The sequence below is a fragment of the Aquarana catesbeiana genome, linkage group LG03 (genome assembly GCF_042186555.1).
Source record: "Aquarana catesbeiana isolate 2022-GZ linkage group LG03, ASM4218655v1, whole genome shotgun sequence".
NCBI classification, from domain to species: domain Eukaryota; kingdom Metazoa; phylum Chordata; class Amphibia; order Anura; family Ranidae; genus Aquarana; species Aquarana catesbeiana.
In genome coordinates this window covers 517,916,845-517,937,445 of record NC_133326.1, presented here as the reverse complement: position 1 = coordinate 517,937,445, position 20,601 = coordinate 517,916,845, and the positions used below count along the sequence as shown (strand labels likewise).

Below are 20,601 nucleotides of genomic sequence, written 5' to 3'. Positions count from 1 at the left end.
CATTTTATATATATATATATATATATATATATATATATATATATATATATATATATATATATATATATATATATTTATATATATATACAGAATCTCACAAAAGTTAGTACACCCCTCACATTTTTGTAAATATTTTATTCTATCTTTTCATGTGACTACAAAGAAGAAACGACACTTTGCTACAATGTAAAGTAGTGAGTGTACAGCTTGTATTATGCCCCATACACATGATCGGACATTCTGACAACAAAATCCATGGATTTTTTCTGACGGATGTTGGCTGAAACTTGTCTTGCATACACAGGGTAACACAAATCTTGTCGGAAATTCCAAACGTCAAGAACGCGGTGACGTACAACACGTACGACAAGCCGAGAAAAATGAAGTTCAATAGCCAGTGCGGCTCTTCTGCTTGATTCCGAGCATGCGTGGAACTTTGTGCGTCGGAATTGTGTACACACGATCAGAATTTCCGACAACGGATTTTGTTGTCGGAAAATTTGAGATCCAGATCTCAAATTTTGTGTGACGGAAATTCCGATGGAAAATGTCCGATGGAGCCTACACACGGTCAGAATTTCCGACAACAGGCTCCCATCTAACATTTTCTGGCGGAAAATCCGACTGTGTGTACGGGGCATAACAGTGCAAATTTGCTGTCCCCTCAAAATAACCCAACACACAGCCTTTAATGTCTAAACCGCTGGCAACAAAAGTGAGTATACCCCTAAGTGAAAATGTCCTAATTGGGCCAAAGTGTCAATATTTTGTGTGGCCACCATTATTTTCCAGCACTGCCCTAACCCTCTTGGACATGGAGTTCACCAGAGCTTCACAGGTTGCCACTGGAGTCCTCTTTCACTCCTCCATGACGACATCACAGAGCTGGTGAATTTTAGAGACCTTGCGCTCCTCCACCCTTCGTTTGAGGATCCCCCACAGATGCTCAATAGGGTTTAGGTCTGGAGACATGCTTGGCCAGTCCATCACCTTTACCCTCAGCTTCTTTAGCAAGGCAGCGGTTGTCTTGGAGGTGTGTTTGGGGTCGTTATCATGTTGTAATACTGCCCTGCAGCCCAGTCTGCAAAGGGAGGGGATCATGCTCTGCGTCAGTATGTCACAGTACATGTTGGCATTCATGGTTCCCTCAATGAACTGTAGCTCCCCAGTGCTGGCAGCGCTCATGCAGGCCCAGACCATGACACTCCCACTACCATGCTTGACTGTAGGCAAGACACACATGTCTTTGTACTCCTCACCTGGTTGCCACCACACACACTTGACACCATCTGAACCAAATAAGTTTACCTTGGTCTCATCAGACCACAGAACATGGTTCCAGTAATCCATGTCCTTAGTCTGCTTTTCCTCAGCAAACTGTTTGCGGGCTTTCTTGTGCATCATCTTTAGAAGATGCTTCCTTCTGGGATGACAGCCATGCAGACCAATTTGATGCAGTGTGTGGCATATGGTCTGAGCACTGACAGGCTGAACCCCAATCCCTTTTAACCTCTGCAGCAATGCTGGCAGCACTCATATGTCTATTTCCCAAAGACAACCTCTGAATAAGACGCTGAGCATGTGCACTTAACTTCTTTGGTCAACCATGGTGAGTCCTATTCTGAGTGGAACCTGTCCTGTTAAACCACTGTATGGTCTTGGCCTTCGTGCTGCAGCTCAGTTTCAGGGTCTTAGCAATCTTCTTATAGCCTAGGCCAGTGATGATGAACCTTGGCACCCCAGATGTTTTGGAACTACATTTCCCATGATGCTCAACTACACTGCAGAGTGCATGAGCATCATGGGAAATGTAGTTCCAAAACATCTGGGGTGCCAAGGTTCGCCATCACTGGCCTAGTCCATCTTTATGTAGAGCAACAATTCTTTTTTTCAGATCCTCAGAGAGTTCTTTGCCATGAGGTGCCATGTTGAACTTCCAGTGACCAGAATGAGAGAGTGAGAGCGATAACCCCAAATTTAGCACACCTGCTCCCCATTCACACCTGAGACCTTGTAACACTAACGAGTCACATGACATCGGGGAGGGAAAATGGCTATTTGGGCCAAATTTGGACATTTTCACTTAGGGGTATACTCACTTTTGTTGCCAACAGTTTAGACATTAATGGCTGTGTGTTGAGTTATTTTGAGGGAACAGCAAATTTACACTGTTATACAAGCTGTACACTCACTACTTTACATTGTAGCAAAGTGTCATTTATTCAGTGTTGTCACATGAAAAGATAGAATAAAATATTTACAAAAATGTGACAGATGTACTCACTTTTGTCAGATACTATATATGTACTGTATATTTATATGTATTATATGTGTCTCACTTGGCTCAGAGACTCTTGTTTTAATTTCTCTGTACTGCAGCAATATCTGGTGAAATATGGTTGGGTGAATCCTGTAAACTGGGAGGAGCAGGCATTTGGAGATTCCCCTGAACTTGACCAAGCTCCACAAGATGTTTCTCAGCTTTTATCAGAAGGCGAATCATCAGAGCGGTCCTTCTTCCCTTCTCCTAACAAGACTGAGTTAAGCGCATCTTTTTCAGATTCCTTGAAAAAGTTTCAAGAAGCCAATGGGCTGAATGCCACGGGCATCTTAGACACACCCACCAAACTGGCCATGAATAAACCCCGTTGTGGTGTTCCTGACCACAAAGCACCTTCAAGAAGAAAAAACGCAACTTTGAGCCTTTTGGCCACAAATGAAACATACCATGATTCCATGCAACCGGATAGAAATCAACGTGAAAGGAGAAGCATTCTGTCTACATTGGTTGATCACTACAGAAAAAAACGGGATGAGAGAAATGCTCTGGAGAACACAAATGCCATGAGTATTTCAAAGAGGACATTGAAGTGGAGGCTCATGGGAGAGGGATACAGCATGCAATTAACCATTGAGCAGCAAAGGAGAATACTTCGTACTGCTTTCCGTATGTGGAGTGAAGTCATTCCCCTACAATTTGAGGAGGATCTTATTGGAGATGATATAGACATTCGAATTGGATTTGGAACAGGTAAGTTTATCCTTATTTCTTGATTAGTTAAAAAGTGATAGTTCCTGAAATGGGATAATTCTGGGGATGTGCCTTAATCTTAACCCCTCAAATAACCTCTAAAATTAGCCCTAATCCTAACACAAACCTAAAAAAAACTCATCCAACTCCAGTTTTTAGTTAGCCACCCTCCCTCTTTTTATTTGATATTACTGTGTCAAAATTCCCAATGGATGGGTTCTTACTGGGACAAGGAGAATGTAAATGTTTTTGGTGGACATTGTAAACATATGAAGAAAACCAATGGGATGCCACTGATTAAGTATCTGACTACTGGTGGAAGGAGTATACAAATCTGCAAATTGTTTTACAGGTTGGGTTGTTACCACAAATTGCTAGTTTTAGTTAGTGTATCTATAGCCAAAACCTTTTTTTTTGTTTTGGATAGCAACAGTTATTGTTATATGTATTTCCTTTGAGGAATGGTAGCCAATCAGCAGCTAACTTCAGCTTGTTAAATTAGCCGCTTACTTACTGGGAACTTTTACTCCCTTCGTGCCCAGGCCAATTTTCAGCTTTCAGCGCTGTCGCATATGACAATTGTGCGTTCATGCAACGCTGTGCCCAAATGATATTTTTTATCATTTCTTTTTCACACAAATAGAGCTTTTTTTGGTGGTATTTAATCACCACTGGGTTTTTTATTTTTGTTAAACAAATGAAAAAAAGGCTGACAATTTTTCATAGTTTATTATAATATTTTGCAAACAGGTAATTTTTCTCCTTCACTGATGTGTGCTGATGAGGTTGCACTCATGAGCACTGATAGGCTGCACTGATGAAGCGCCACTAAGGGGCACTGATGAGGTGGCACTGGTGGGCACTGATGAGGAGACACTGATGAGGCTGCCCTAATAGGTGGCACTAATGAGCACTGATAGGCAGCACTGAAGGGCATTGATAGGTGCTACTGATGGGCACTGGTAGGCGGCACTGATGGGCAGCACTGAGAGGTGACACTGATGAGGAGGCACTGATGGGCACTGATTGGCAGCACTGATGAACACTGATTGGCAGCACTGGTGGGCACTGATTGGCAGCACTGGTGGGCACTGTTTGGACTGCACTGATAATCCGGACACTGATAATCAGTGCCCTGGTTATCAGTGTCGATGTCCCTTTAACACAAGCCAGTTATCGGCTCTCTTTTTCTCTCCTCACACTGTCAGCGTGAGGAAAGGAAAGCTGATAACCAGCTTGTGTTTACTTCCGTGATCAGCTGTCATTGGACACACCTGATCACGTGGTAAAGGGCCGCTGTGATTGGCCCTTTACCCCGATCTGTGATCAGCTGAGCGCAATCAGCGGAGGGTGTCCATGGAAGCCCTCCTGGCAAACTAAGCCCATGCTGTAGCCCTCTTTCGGCTATAGATGGACAGGAAGTGGTTAAGCTTTGACAAACAAACCTGGAAGCTAAATGGTTTCTATGCAGATCTGCACCAGATTTTGCACGCTCCAGTTTTAGTTAATCAACCCCATTGTCTAAAGTTGTCACCAGAACAGGAGGTGAAGAAAACTGACAATTAACCTCTACTATTTGCTCCCTTTGGTCTATTAAATATACTATTGAAGGCAATTTTATATAATTCTTTGCAAAAAAATACCTGTTGATCCCTTAATAAATCTTGTGAGATGATAGCTGGCCGATGACTAGCTTTGCTAGCCCTTTCCTAGGGTAATAACGCTGTTCCCTCAAAGACACGGTAAATGTTTCATGCTTTTTAAACCATAATTTTCATCTGGCACAATCACCAGATAAAAATTATGGTTAAAAAAACCTACAAAATTTTAAAGGAATGTAGCACATCTAAAGACTGGTAAGCTGCAGTATATTACATGTTGGTCCTTGGATTTAGATAATGTATCCGAACAAAGAAAATACACCAGATTTTTTTTTTTATAACCAGTTTCCACTTGCCCCATTTCTTTGGATGAAACCCTATGCTGGTCATAATGACTAATTATGAATGAAATGAGATTTGCTAGACATTCATGGAACACTTGAAGAAATCCACAAGCCCCAAACATAGCAACAAAACCCCATTAAAGTCTATGATAAATGAATCTTATTAATCAACGCATACTAGCATGTTATAACTTTACCTTGCAGGTTGGGAAAAAAAAAGCATGGCGGTTTACTACCGCTTTAATGCAGCAAGTCTAAATACCCGAAACTCTTTGGTTTCAGCCTTTTGTAATACCCTATGCTAACGACTAGGAGAGGAAGTGGCAGCACTAGAGGCCAATCAGTAGCTGACAGAAGAAGAAAGAGAAAAGTGAGCAAAAGTAGGGGGTCATCGGTCTGCTGCTGCTCATTCATTATCCAGACACAGGTTGGGGGGCAGGCAGGTGTTCTAGCATTTTCTCTTAGTGGTAAGAGAGAAGATTCAGTTTGCCAGAGTGGCTGTGTTGTCTAACGGAGCTGTGCAGTGTAAATCTTTCGACTGGATGGACAGAAGTACAGATCATTTGGCAGGTAAAACAGTTTACATACATTGCTTGTATTTCAATTTTAAAGCTTATTTGCCTGAAGTTCAGCTTTAGTGTTTAAAAGCAGCCACAGCTTCCTCCTAGCTTATTTTAATGAAATACATTTAAGGGTACCAAGTGCATGTTTTCCCATTTCTTTCCTAGATGTATATAACAATAATGATCTGGTTCTTCACAGGGCAGCACCTTGGCTGTACTCAGGCATTTGATGGAGTTGGACAGGAGTTTGCCCATGCCTGGTATCTGGGAGACATTCATTTTGATGACGATGAACACTTTGTTGGTCCAACCAGTGAACAAGGAATTAGCCTTTTAAAAGTGAGTTGTATTGTTGCTAGATGACAAATAATTCCAATAGTAAATAGAAAAATAACAATTCACCAACATATAACATTCCCGGTGTTTTCATTACCTCTAATATTTCCTTTACTTATGAACAAAATAACATTTCCCAATTCACCAAAGGTTTTCTTTTCACATGGATGAGCACATGCATGCTATATTATAGAGTCTTGTAGTATTTTGTACGTAAATATTAAGTCACAAAGATTAGAGCATGGGTTATCTTTTATTAAATACTGCTAGTTTCTGACTGGTATCAACTGAAAAGGATAGAAAGTGGAACCATTTCAGAATGAAGGAGATTGCTGCACTGTAACTAACATTGGTGCTGTTTACTTTTGGCTTAGGAAGTTTGGGCTTTGGGTCAGAGTATTTAGGCACAGCAGAGATATGTCAACAAGGGTTATGTTTACAAAAGTGAGGGTTAGTTTTAAGATGGGCATAGGTAGCTTACATTTTCGACCATGCAGCCCAACTGTGGGGATGGAGAAGTCTCCATTTTATTAATGCAGCCACAGCACCTGTGGCCGCTGTCGCTGACGAATAGTAACCATAATTGAAAGAATGCAGTCACTGTTCCACCGATAATTTTCCACCCAGATCAGTTAATTTTTAGATTACATTTTGGTGCCAGGCGGTGCTTGCAATGTAACCCCAAGGTTCACATTTTGTGGGATTCAGCAATAATTGGTGGACATTTGAGCTGCTATAGGGGTTGGTGTCACCAGGAGGGTTGGTAATAAAGTTACAGAGTGTTAGGGGTTACAGGGAGGGTTAGTGCTACAGAAATGGCTAGTGATGGGGTTACTGGGAGTGTTAGGGTTGCTAAGAGGGTTACTGTTAAACCTAGTACACAGGATCAGAAAATCAGATGAAAAATACCACTTTCAAATCGATCGTACGATAATCTGATCATTAGTATACAGCTTTCGAGAGATGATCATGACACGTCATGCAAAATTATCTCAAGGGACAAACACGAAAATGTTTGTCGTACAATACCAGGATGAATGATTTTGTTTAATCAGTACAATATTTGTCTAAAAAAATCGGGAGACCATGCTTGGAAACAAAAGAATACATTACAACATCTTACATGACTCTTGAAGTTGTATTCTGGTGTACAAGAATTTTTGTAACTTTAGTAACCTCTTCATTTTGGATATGACGCTAGCATGCAAAAAAAAGGAAGGGCGATAATTTGTACGATATTCTTATCATGTGTACGAGGCTTTAGGGTTACAATGAGGGCTAGTAATAGGTAGGGTTAGTGTTAGGTTTACAGGGAAGACTAGTGTTATTGTTTCAAGGAGGGTTAAAGGGTGGCTATTGTTTAGGTTACAGAGAGGGTAAGCATGGGAGTTATGTGGAGTGTTAGTGTTAGCATATACAGTATATATATATATATATATATATATATATATACAGTATATTAGTTAAACGGAGTGAGAGTTATTGGGAGGATTGATGTGCAAGGGGCTTAGGGCAGGACATCTCTGCACGAACCACAAAATTACCGACAACAATTTTCCAGCACTAAAAGCTAATGTACAACCTAGGGAGCAGAAAAATATAGAGGAATTACAAATTCATAAGATATAACGAGTTTCATTAATTACATTTTTTTCAAAGTTTTGACAACAATATAATTGTTTCTAAATTGATAAGAAACTTATCTTGAGGTAAAATTTTAAACATTTAAAATAAAACAGCTTAGCGAATGTACCCAAATTGCGTTAGCAGGATTCGCACAACTCGTACGATAAAATCTAGAGTATTTATTTCTAATATATTCTATTGCAGGTTGCTGTACATGAAATTGGTCATGCTCTTGGCCTGCCCCATATAAATCGCATGGGGTCAGTGATGCAGCCAAATTATACACCTCAGGGGAAGCACTTCGAGTTGGATTGGGAGGACAGAAAAGCTGTACAGAAAAAATATGGTATTACCTTTATTTAATTCATAAAGCATGTAGAACTATTTGCAGCAATTGCCTTTTTGGGGGAGTTTGTAGCTTTATGTAAAAGCTTATCATTTTACCAGTTTTTGTTTGGACCGTGAAAGGGAACTTACGCTGGCCATAGCTAGACAGACCTAGAAAATTCATAGGAAAAAAGTCTTATGCCCCGTACACACAGTCGGATTTTCCGACGGAAAATGTGTGATAGGACCTTGTTGTCGGAAATTCCGACCGTGTGTAGGCTCCATCACACATTTTCCATCGGATTTTCTGACACACAAAGTTTGAGAGTTTGCTATAAAATTTTCCGACAACAAAATCCGTTGTTGGAAATTCCGATCGTGTGTACACAAATCCGACGGACAAAGTGCCACGCATGCTCAGAATAAATAAAGAGATGAAAGCTATTGGCCACTGCCCCGTTTATAGTCCCGACGTACGTGTTTTACGTCACCGCGTTCAGAACGATCGGATTTTCCGACAACTTTGTGTGACCGTGTGCATGCAAGACAAGTTTGAGCCAACATCCGTCGGAAAAAATCCTAGGATTTTGTTGTCGGAATGTCCGAACAAAGTCCGACCGTGTGTACGGGGCATTAGAGTCTTAGAACAATCTCAGTACATTTTATTGTCATTCAGATTTAATTTGCTTTTAAAATTTGATTTTGGAATGAATGGACTTCAAACGAAAACTACATACACCGTTAGAAATTTGTTGGTTCGAGAAAATGTTTCCATCCTGCTCCTTCAAATTTCCTCTTCCTTGTGGTTGAAAACGAACGTCGATTTGCCCAACTAATGATTAGAAAAACAAGAGAACTTTTTTGGAACAATCTTTCCTAAGAATTTTCTTTCGAAACTCTATCCATCTATGACCAGCTTTAGAGAAGACATGAAAAAAAAGAGGAGAACATATGAGTTTCATAAAGATTTGAGTCCCTGCTGTGAATTGAACTGGGAGTCCATTGCATAAGAGAAAATGTGTGTATGTTGCAATATGGAGAGCCCAAGATCACCAGCCAGTCAAAAGAAGCAAACACAAATAGCTTTCTTAAGCAAACATAAAGGCAAACAAAATGGCTCACCACCAGTATCTCAGTCCCACACTTGGGTTTAGGGTTTCCGTCTGTTTCAGGGTACAAGACAGGCCACAGGAGCTCAGCAAACAGGGAGGGTCATTCACTAAGGAAGAGGTGCAGCACCAGTTCATACATTAATTAGTGAGCCGGAAAATCATTAATTGAACGTGCGAAACCGTTGCAAGTTGTAGGGCAAATAGTGATAATAAATAGCCGCATATCAAAACTGCAACTCGCGCTATGGCAAATGTAGTTTTCTCATTGATAATAGCACACTCCCAATAAAATTGGTAATTTCATCTAATTGTGTGTGTCTTGTTAGGCAATTAGTAGGTGTTCTCGGTTAATTAACCCTTTTGATGCTAATCTCATTCCTATTACTTCTAATATATCTTTGAAATGTATTTTTTAAATTTTTTTACCCAAATCTTTCAATACATTACAAATAACAGAGAAGTGTTTCTAAACCCAATAAATTAATATTTTCAGATCTTGATCTTTAAAGGTGATCATACACTGCAATCAGACCTTAAATTTGATTTAGTGCAAGAGCCTGTTTGATTTCCTATAATTTGAATTAATTGTTCAAGTGCGTCTTCCTATTGCCTATGTTGCCTAAATCTCGCATTGTACAGAGATTGGCCAATCAGATTGCATAGTGCATGACCATCTTAACCACTTGCCGTCCTCACTATAGCCGAATGATGGCCACAGCGCGGACCTGAATTTCCGGGAGGCCTTCATATGACAGCCTCCCATTTGCACGCGCCCCATGCGCCCCCTGCAGGGCGAGCATTTTGATCACCGAGTCACTGAGACTCGGGTGATCACAGATCCGAGTAAGGGGCCGGTCCCGGCCCCTTACCACGTGATCAGCTGTCAGCCAATGACAGCTGATCACATGATGTAAACAAAAGCTTGGTAATCATTTTTTTTCTCCCCATGCTGACAGCGTGATAAAAAAAAAAGCCGATCACTGGCTTATCTGCAAAGGACATCGGTCCCGAAGAGGAAGAGGCAATTATGCCTCATCTGTGCCCACCAGTACCCCCTGCCAGTGCCACCTACTATTGCCACCTGCCAGTGCCCACCAGTGCCACCTATCAATGCCCATGAGTGCCACCCATAAATGCCCACAAGTGCCACCTATCAATGCCCACCAGTGGTGCCAATCAGTGCCACCTAGCAGTGCTGCCTATCAGTGTAACCGATCAGTGCCCATTATTGCCACCCATCAGTGCCCATCACTGCCACCCATCAGTGCCCATCAGTGCCGCCTCATCAGCGTACATTAATGAAGGAGAAAAGTTACCAGTTTGCAAAATTTTATAACAAAATATTAAAAAAAAAATGTTTTTAAATTTGGGCTTTTTACATTTTTTAACAAAAAATAAAAACCGCAGAGGTGATCAAATACCACCAAAAGAAAGCTCTATTTGTGGGGAAAAAAATTATAAAAATTTCATTTGGGTACAGTGTTGTATGACCACGCAATTGTCATTCAAAGTGCATCAGCGCTGAAAGCTGAAAATTGGTCTGGACAGGAGGGGGGTTTAAGTGCCGAGTAAGCAAGTGGTTAAAAGGTAACTCCACTTTTGTGGGGAAAAAAAAAAACAAATAAAGAAAAAATAATTTAGCGTATACAATTGCGATACAAGTCATATTGTAATTTAATTTTATTAAAAATTACCTTTCCTTTTCAATCTGCAGCCGCTGTAATCTTCTATAAATGCAAAGCAATATGGCTACATAGAATTATTCTGTACACAGAATGTGTACTGACCACTCCCCAGAAACATAATTTCTTGCTTAGTTGATTGGCTCACTGATTTTCCCAGAAGTCTGCCTTAAGACTCATACACACGATTGGACTTCCAACAGACTTTACCGTGGATTTTGGTACGAAGGGGCGTTGGCTGTGAACTTGGTATGTTTAATTTTTGGTGAGATATTTCCAGTAGGAACACGTCTAAAGGGATGCAGGCCCAGCAGCTTTCCTCTTTAGTGCCCTGCAGCTGCCACAGCTGACTGATAATTAGGAAACCACTCCCATTAGACTCACTGAGCCAAGAGACACAGACAAACACACATGGATTTCTTCAGAATAACAAAAGGTAGGAATCTGCAACAGAGGTTGTTATAATTCTTGCAATGTACATAGATCACCCAGAGGGGAATGTTTTTTTCTCAACAACAGTGAAGTTACACTTTAAGTGAGAAATTTAGAACGTAGATGTGCCATGACCCACTTGTGTGTTCCAAACTATATTTTTTGGGCATTAAACAAGGCACATGAGAACACACCTTTTTTCAAGACATGCAAGACCATTATTTTTCAAGCCTGTGCCTTTTTCATACATCACAGATTAGAGACAGTTCTGAAACCATTTGAATGCCTCCAGAATTGAGAGTGTGGCATCTACCCAACTTCTCTCTGCTGGTGGTCACAAGGAGAGAGGGAGGGAGAGGGAGAGAGACATGTAAAAATAAAGAAAAAATGATCTTACTTTGCAAATAAGGATCATCTCTTCCTCAGAGAACAATGAATGGGGCATGGTGGTGGGAAGAAATTAGCAGCAGTACAAGCAACTTCCTGGAGGGGTGTGATGTCATCCCTGTGTGCTGGGAACCAGATATGTGCCACGGGACCATACCTATGCGCACACAGCGGTCACGCGTCTAGCTACAGGCCCATAACTTTATTGGCGAATAATATGAAAGCAGATGCAGATTTCCAGGACTGGACTAACAAATGTTTCTAGTGAAAGGCAACTGGTGTTTTCTATAAAACAAGGTCTAAATGGGCGATTAACATGCATCACAGTTGAACTTAGGAATGTGTAGTTGCAAAGTTAAACTAAATGAAAGTCTCTCTTATTTTTGCTTGGGGATAGAGTGCAGAGGGATTTGTCAGTTTTTGGCAGTTTTTGGGGATGTCTGCACCCCTGATAGGGTGAAGACACCTCCCAAATTTTGCCAGTTTTTCTTTCAAATTTATTGACAAAATCCAAGATACCTAATAATTTGGGGTGTCCACAGCAAAGTGCTAGAGTGCAATTTGCCTAATGGGGACACAATTAGATTGACCTGTGTGTCCCCAAGGAGACATTGGTAGGGTTTTACCCTCACTTCCTGTTTGGCTATGTGACAGGAAGTGAAGCTAACTTTCAGAAAAGGGACACAAAGCCTAACTTAAAAAGACAAACAGGGGTTCTAACACTCGCTTGGTTTCCCTCAAATGCCCACAATTAGAATAATAGGATTGTCTTTAGCTAGAATGTATTAGCTCAGTGCTCTAAAACAGCGGTTCTCAACCCTGTCCTCAAGTACCCCAAACAGGCCATGTTTGCAGGTTTCCCTTTATCTTGCACAGGTGCTTTAAATCAGTCAATGGCTTGGTATTTTGGCAAGCTATTTTATCTAAGATAAACTCCCAAAACATGGCCTATTAATCGCTGCAATGTGAACCAGGGCTTAGACAGATCACACCTTTTTTGTTTTGCCATGCCAATCAGCCTATTTAAGCTGCAGCTGGGAAATCTTTTCCAGGGAAATTGTTTAGGAGGGAGGGTAAACTGCATTACTTGGATTGAGCATGCATCTGCAAAACAAATAAATACAAAACAAACAAAACACATAAAACATACAAATTTTCTTTGAATTTTATTGGTCAACAAAACAAGACTTGGAAAAGAGCTAGCAAAGCAAAAACACATGTATGTTAATTTGAGACACTAACAGAAAATGGTTTTGAGGTCTGACCATTTTGCACAGGAAATTAACAGAAGTTAAAAGGACTTCTCCCACAAGTAGACAGTCTCTTAAGGATTTAAACATTTATTAGTCACAACATCTTGTGGAAGATTTTATAAAAATAATTCAGCACAGACAATTAAATCAAATTGAAACTAACAACCTACAAACAACACACACTGACAACATCAAAAATATTTCAGGGAAAAAATATCCCCCCCTCAAAAAATGTATACAAACAAAGGTAAATTAATATTTGCTCTAAAACACATCTGTTTTGCAAATACATAACAGACAGAATACAAACAGAAAATACATGTGTTACAAACTATATAAGGACACCCAAATGTACACTCTTGGCACACACCATCAAGCAATCTGGCCTCTTTTCAGGGCAAGGTAAAGAATGCTATTTGCGAGCTTTATATAACATAGGTTTGTGTGCTAATGAGGCAATTCAAAACACATGCACAGTCCATGAAACACACAAAATGCAAATTCACCCAGTGTCGAGACATTACTTCAAAGTGGGTACACCTGTAAAAGCGGAGTTCCACCCAGAAATGTAACTTCCACTTATCTGGTTCCTCCCCTCCTCCAGTGTCACATTTGGCACCTTAAGGGGGGAGGGGGGAGCAGATACCTGTCTAATACAGGTATTTGCTCCCACTTCCGGCGAAAGATCGCCACAATATCCGCAGTGATCTACGCCATGTCCTGCCCCTCCTCCGCTCCCGACACTGTCTTCTGGGAGAAACACAGGTCCCAGAAGACAGCAGGGACCAGTCAGAACGCGCAGCGTGACTCGCTCATGAGCAGTAGGGCTTCACTTCCTGATTTCCTTACTTAAGATGCCGGCACCTCCACCAGGAGCCAAGAGATGGGTCGGCTTCGGGTGAGGACATCGCAGGCGCCCTGGACAGGTAAGTATCCTTATTTTAAAAGTCAGCAGCTGCAGTATTTGTAGCTGCTGACTTTTATTTTTTTTTTTGCAGGCGGAACTCCACTTTAAGGATGTCCTTAAATTACTAACCCAAAAAACACACTCCCTGAGCATGCCCAGAACAACCCAAATGCATTTCACACACCAAAAGCCCCGCCAAAAAAACAAAGTCCAGGAGCATGCCCAGAACAAAACAAATTCAGCCAGCACAAAATAAGCCACCCCCTGTACAAAATTAAGTGCATTATCCAGCATGCTACAAAATTATAGATGGGACAAACACCCCCGCTCCGGGGAGCAAACAAAGAGCCTACGGGCAAAAGTTATGCTAGTCCCCATTTGGCTGGCTTATGTTGTAGTTATTGGACTAAAAATGGGTATGGGGGCCTAGGTATATCAGTGTCACCAATTTTGACAACCCCAAAAATGAAACAAGGAGAAGTGCCTTTAAAAATGCCAAATTGCTTAAAAGCTAATAAATGGGGTGGGGGGCTTACTCTGCCTATAAAGTGGTGCATCTGTAGCATGTATCCAATATGCTGCTTCAAAGATCTACAGCTTTCAGCTGCAAGATCTTAGCAAAGAAAAAAAAATGGCATAACCCCCCCACGATACATACCAGGCCATTTGGGTCTGTTAAGTCTTTAAATGAGAACCCCATGTGAAAAATACCACCCCAAACTAAAAAAAGATTGTGCCACACCCAAACACTAACAAACCCCTAGCCAAACGCACAGCCAGCCCATGAAAGGGGGGTAGATGCTTGGGGGCAGGAGGGGCTCGGGCACCCCAAAAGTCTGCCACCTTGTTCCCATATTCAGGGGGACAATGGCATCTTCCACACAACCCTAGGCTGGGGTTGTGGGGGGCTGCATACAGGGGGCTTTACAGAATGTGGAAAGCTCTTTTAAACTAGTAGGTATAAGGTGCTTTGTGGTTGGTATTGGGCTGAGCCCAACATGCCCCAAAGGCAGACAGCTATGTTGAGTGCATGTGGCCTTGTATGGTTCAGGAGGGGGGTTGGGCGCTCTATGCTCTGGGAAAGGATGTGGTTTGGATTGATGATGTTCGTGTCCTCTATCTCGGTGCTGGTGTCAGTGCTCTATCCCAGTGCTGGTGTCAGTGCTCTCTATCTCGGTGATGGTGTCAGTGCTCTCTATCTCAGTGCTGGTGTCAGTGCTCTCTATCTCGGTGCTGGTGTCAGTGCTCTCTATCTCAGTGCTGGTGTCAGAGCTCTCTATCTCAGTGCTGATGTCAGTGATCTCTATCTCGGTGCTGGTGTTCGTGCTCTCTATCTCAGTGCTGGTGTTAGTGCTCGCTATCTCTGTGCCGGTGTCAGTGAGGGAGGTAGCAGCAGAGAAACCAATCAGAAGGCAGTGCCAGCACAGGATGCGGAGCGCCCGGCCCACCATGGCTGAGGATCAGCACTGGACTGGGCTGGGACCTCCCAACCCCCCCCCCCTTGCAGTGGAGCCCTGCAAAGGCAGGGGTAAGGGCGGGGGGAGGGGTCAGGGGCTGTCGATCACAGGTGGGCACACTGGGACACTGGCACCGGACTGAGCTGTCCTTACTGTTAGTGACACTGATAATCAGCTGTCAAATCTGCTGCAATCTTCAAAAGGTACCAGTCTCTCAGATCAGTCTGAGGGCACAAAACTTAGAAAAGAGATAGAATTCAGAACACAGGCAAAAGTGATTTAATAGGGCACTCTCATACAGCCTCTCTTGTGGTTGCATAATAGGAACAGGAAAGACAGACAAATTAGAAAGGAAAGGGATGTAGCTTATCCAAGATGACACCCACGGGAGGAACATCCTCAATCAGGTCACATGATCAACACCATCAAATTTCACAGCCGGGTATTAGCCAGTTGAAATAGGCCAGCCCTGCAGGCAGATAAGATAATAATGGGCAGTGTAGACCATATGTCACAGGATTAAACCAGAGAGGATGAAAAACAGAGCAGTACTCAAATCTAAATGGCCCATGCGCAGAGAAGGCATCATAAAAGAAGATGGTGTGAAGCGTTGTAAGTGGGGTATGGCAGTTGGGACCAATGTGTTGTTTCAGACAGGTTGAAGCCTCTTCTGGAGATGTTAAAAACTTGGCTGATGCACCGTCTTAAACACAGGGTTTAGCCTGGAAGATCATGCTGTACAATATACCTTTCAATCAGAGTTTGGCTTTCACCCCATCAAATGACCACCAAAAACATTGCGTCTCGACAGAATAATCAGGAAAAATTAGATTTAGAAAAATCCCGGGGGCCCCTGAGGCCTAATGGTGGGTGCAATGCAAGAGGAATTGGTGGGCGCCAGACACTTTTAGAATGCAAAAAGAGATTTCTTGTCTCTTGAACAGAACTGGGGGAGAGAGGGTTAGGGCCAGGACACCCTTAAGCAGATGCAATGATAATTAGCAGACTCCGAGACTTCTATAGAAAGACAGCTATACAGGTGAAGGCCTCCAGCCAGACACCACTTCTGTATAGGTAGGACCGCTGTCTCCTATGGCAACAGTAGTAGTTACTAACGGTAGTATATTCAACTATTGACAACTCAAATAGTTCTCTGTTTACTCCACAATCACTCACTGTGGATCTTTGCTCAATGAACTCCCAGTCTTTCACTAGACTTCAGATCCAATATCCACTGGATCCCCTGAGCTCTTTCACAGTTAGCACTCAGTATCTTCCTCAAGCGTCATCCCCGCTTCCCTGCTGGGTCCCTGGCTTGGCACTCACAGATACTCTTCAAGCATCACCCCTGCTGACCCGTTAGGTCCCTGGCTTGGCACCCACTGACGCTCCGCAAGCGTCACCTTTGCTGTCCCGCTGGGTCCCTGGCTTGGCACTCACTGAGGCTTTCCCACTGTCCCCAGCTGATGAGAAGACTGCTCAGGTACTGACTTCAGATTATTAACAGTGGTCTCCAGTAACAAGGTGGATGGTCCCTTAGTGGTGACAGCTTCCCCTTCTACCTCCGACCACAGCTGGTTCCCTGTCCGGCTGAACCGTTACTTCTGGTTGGACTGCAGGCCAGCAGTCCCAAACCTACACTGCTCTCCTGCTTTTGGATAGTCTTCAGAAGGCCTAGCAGCCAGATGCACACGGGATAGGCCTCAGGCTTTCGGACTAGCAGCCCAGGGCAGTACAATACACCTCCACCAAGACAGCCGTCCAGGTGGCACAGAATTCCGATCACCTGACTCCACCCAAACAAATAGGCTCTCCCAGCAGGCCCAGGGACTTAAAGAAACCCTTGTTAATTGGCTGAGACACCCCATTCATTCATAATCTGTCCTTGCAATGCCCTTGTCTTATCCAATGTCACCAGCTACCATGCCACCTATGGACAGAAGAGAGAAGTGCAGCAATTCCAGAATTAGGGGGAAATCAATTGATCTCCTAACAATTGGCCTAGGCAACTATCGCTTGGCAACTAAATTTGATAGAAACCCTGCCTAAACATCAGGGTGCTACATAGAAATTTGGTGTTTTCAAAATGCAACTCTCCCTGTAGTCTCGCCTCCTTGAGAACCAGTTCACGAACTCTGAAATTGAGTAGTTTAAGGGTGAAGTTTGCGGAGAGGGGCATCTGGGGAGTCACATGTGTTCTGTGTGTGTGATGGGCCTTCTCTACTGCAAAGAAGTCTAAGAATTTGGCTTGTGGTAGTAAGGTTTTCATCAAATGTTCACTAAACGAAGGTGGATCAGCACCCTCCGTCCCCTCCAGCAAACCCAGGATACATAGACTGTTGATGATCAATTGCTATTCTCTGCATCCTCTGTTTTGGCCTCCAGAGATTTCACCTTGGTTTAAAGGGTGTGTGGGGACATCGTATGGTCATGTACAACATATTCCACATTATTAAAGCTGGCCATACACCTATAGATTATCTGTAGATTTTCTATGGTTAGATGGAAAAAGTGCAACAGATTTCTCCATGTATGCTAAATTGTGTGGATGGAGGAATCTCCTACTGGGCCAAGCTTCAGTATCTTGCTAGTCGGCCCCGCTGGCTCTAAACCTAAACAATGCCTGCACCCAATCAGAATGTTCAGGTATTGTGAGAGCCAGCAGGGCCGACTAGCAAGATATGGAAGCTTGGGCCAGTGGGAGATTCTTCCATCCACACAGTTCAGCAGGTAGTCATCACCATAACCGCTTCTAAACTGGCTGAATCAGGTGGGTTGTCAACTGCGGGCTTCAGCCTAGTCACCATCATAGTGTAGCCAGCTTTTTTTGTCTGCCCTTTGGCATTGACATTTGTCATTGAGGAGCATGGAATTGGGGAGTGCAGTGCCAGGTAGTCTAGGTGCCTGCAGGCCACCAGAGGGTCAAAGCAGCAGCAGAGCACTGGAATCAAGCGTCTTGCTCTGTCACCATCTTGGACATGCCTCCCATATTTTGGGAGATTTACCCTCATTTTCCTTGCCAGTGATGACTGTTACTAGGTCAGGAAGTGAAAGAATCTTAACAATTGTAAAGAAAAAAATGGGGAAAAAAATAGCTGAGATTCGACCCATCACAACTCTCTATAGTGACTATAGAGATGGTCCCCAAGTGGCAGATTGTGCAGATTTATTAGGCGCTCAGTAGTAACCAACATCTGAAAATAATTAGGAGAGACACATGAAGACATGATGACAAGTGAGTGTGACTTTACAAGTATGGCTTAAAGTATCACACCTTTTTCCCTATGCTTATATTTTAGACAAAATGGGGTACTAGGGTACATTGCATAAAGAGTGGGAGTAAAATAAGCCCCTTCATTGGTATCAGTGGGATAAAATAAACTTTGTTGACGACAGTAGTTACTTACCTGAATACATGCTCCTGAGCTGCTGTTCTGCCTCTGCTGATGCAAGGACTTTTCCCAGGATTCAGGACATTTGTCAAATATGCAAGAAGATGTTTCTCCTCACTTCAGCAGATATTAACTACCCAGGCACTAGTACAGGTGAAAAAACAATTTCTTCTTTGCAAGGGTCCCTTTATTTTAGACATTTTTTATAATTTTTTTGTTTTACAAAATATGTTTGTTTTGCTGAGTTTGTCCTCAATGAAGTCTTGATGGTGGCCATCATCACTCTAGAAGTGAAGTGAAATCCATCCTAATGGAGACACAGAAAAACCTGACCTTTCCTCATGTTATCCTCATTATTAAAAAGAAGGTTAGAGCAGAGGTCTCCAAAGTTTGTAGTATGAGGGCCATATTATATATTTTTCAAATAATCAAGGGTAAAGAAAAAAATGACTTTTATAAATGAATGAATACAATTTAAATGAATGAACAAGTTTTACTTGGAGCTTTATTGTAATCAGTGTGATTTTACTCAAAACAACAGAGAAAGAACTTTAGTAGAAGAAAGCAAAGAAATCCAAAATAAACTTGAGCCCATCAGTGTCCCCTCTCATACATGAGAGTCCCCATCAGAGTCCTCCCTTACATCAAGGTTCCAATCCCTATCCATGTTGGAGAGAAATGGAGACTGTAGGCTGACATAAAGACCTGTGTGAGAGGCCACTAACCCTAGCTACGGGCAGGAATAAATCCTGCAAAGGGCCACATTTCGCTCCCAGGCCATAGTTTGGAGACCCCTGGACTAGAGTAATAAGAATGATTACAGGTGATTTCTGTTCTAGTCTTTATTACTCTTGCTGACTCTCGCTAATTAAAAAACATTTGATAAGTCCAGCTAGCCTCGACTCTTTCTTGCAGATCTACACTGGCTGAAGATATTTAGCATCTGATACTTCCATGTAAATCTGTCCCCCGCTGTGTGCTTTGGTTTTTAAGTGAGAGTAGCTGTAATGAATGTACCTATCCATACCTATGTTGTATATATAATTACCTTTGCTGAATACAGAATATACTTATTCAAATGTAAGGAGCACCAGATTTATTCTGTATCTCTTGGTCATTAGGCTCATGTGATGGCAGCTTCAGTGCAGTGTTTGATTGGGTGAGGAAGGAACGGAACTCACGTGGAGACACCTTCTACAGGTTCAACACCTACTTCTTCAAGACTGGGTGGTACTGGATGTATGAAAACAAGAGTAACAGAACAAGATTCGGAGATCCTCTGCCAATTAAAACAGGCTGGAAGGGACTTCCAGAGAAAGACATAGATGCCTATGTACATGTCTGGACATGGAATATAGATGCCCAGTATTTCTTTAAAGGTAATAATTGAATCTTAAAGGAGAGTAAGGTCTGGACAGCAATAATATATATTTTTCAGGAGTTTCAACTCTTGCCCAATCTACTACTTCTTCTTTGTATGTGTCCCTATGGTCCTGACAGGAAGTAGGGGTAAATCATCTCACATATGATAATCAAAACCTGATACAGGCTCTAAACCTGTGGGGATCATTGTATTTAAAATAGGGGGCCTCAAGAGCAACCCATGACATCGCTATAGGACCACAGATATTATTCAGTGAATATACAATAGTGTTACAGAAAGCTGTCAAACACTACAGACATGTAACAGGAGATGGTCAGAGACTGCAGATATGGTACAACAGATGGTCAAAGAGTGCACATAGTACAGGAGATTGTCAGAGACTGCAGCCGTGGAACAACAGATGGCTAGGGATTGGAGATGTCCTGCAAGAGATGGACAGAGGCTGCAGAAATGCTACAGAAGATGGTCAGAGACTGGGGACATGCTACAGGAGATTGCTAAAGATAACAGATTACAACCCTTTTAAATGTCAGTGCTTTCACATATAATGCAGGGAATGCATTAAAGTGGAACTTCACTCTCTCAATCAACACTGACTATTTTTAATCCTCATGCTGCTAGTATTATTAAATAGATAGGACAGTATATCATATTTGCTTGTTTTAAACCTTTTTTCACATTTCTTCAGTTACTTCCTGTTTTCCATACTCAGGCAAATAATGTCATACATCCCAGGAGTCTTCAAGAGGGGAGGATGGGTCTTCCCA

General features: G+C 42.3%; 1 protein-coding gene across 2 annotated transcripts in view; it reads left to right on the top strand.

Moving 5' to 3' along the window:
- The window catches only part of LOC141132600 (matrix metalloproteinase-21-like), a 117,530-nt gene that overhangs the window by 84,595 nt on the left and 12,334 nt on the right, over window positions 1-20,601 (top strand). For both annotated transcript variants that reach the window (XM_073621186.1, XM_073621184.1), the window contains exons 3-6: window positions 2,380-3,031; window positions 5,739-5,878; window positions 7,706-7,847; window positions 19,572-19,829. In XM_073621186.1, the coding sequence (XP_073477287.1) occupies window positions 2,380-3,031; window positions 5,739-5,878; window positions 7,706-7,847; window positions 19,572-19,829 (1,192 nt within the window). The remainder of the gene's footprint in view (window positions 1-2,379; window positions 3,032-5,738; window positions 5,879-7,705; window positions 7,848-19,571; window positions 19,830-20,601) is intronic.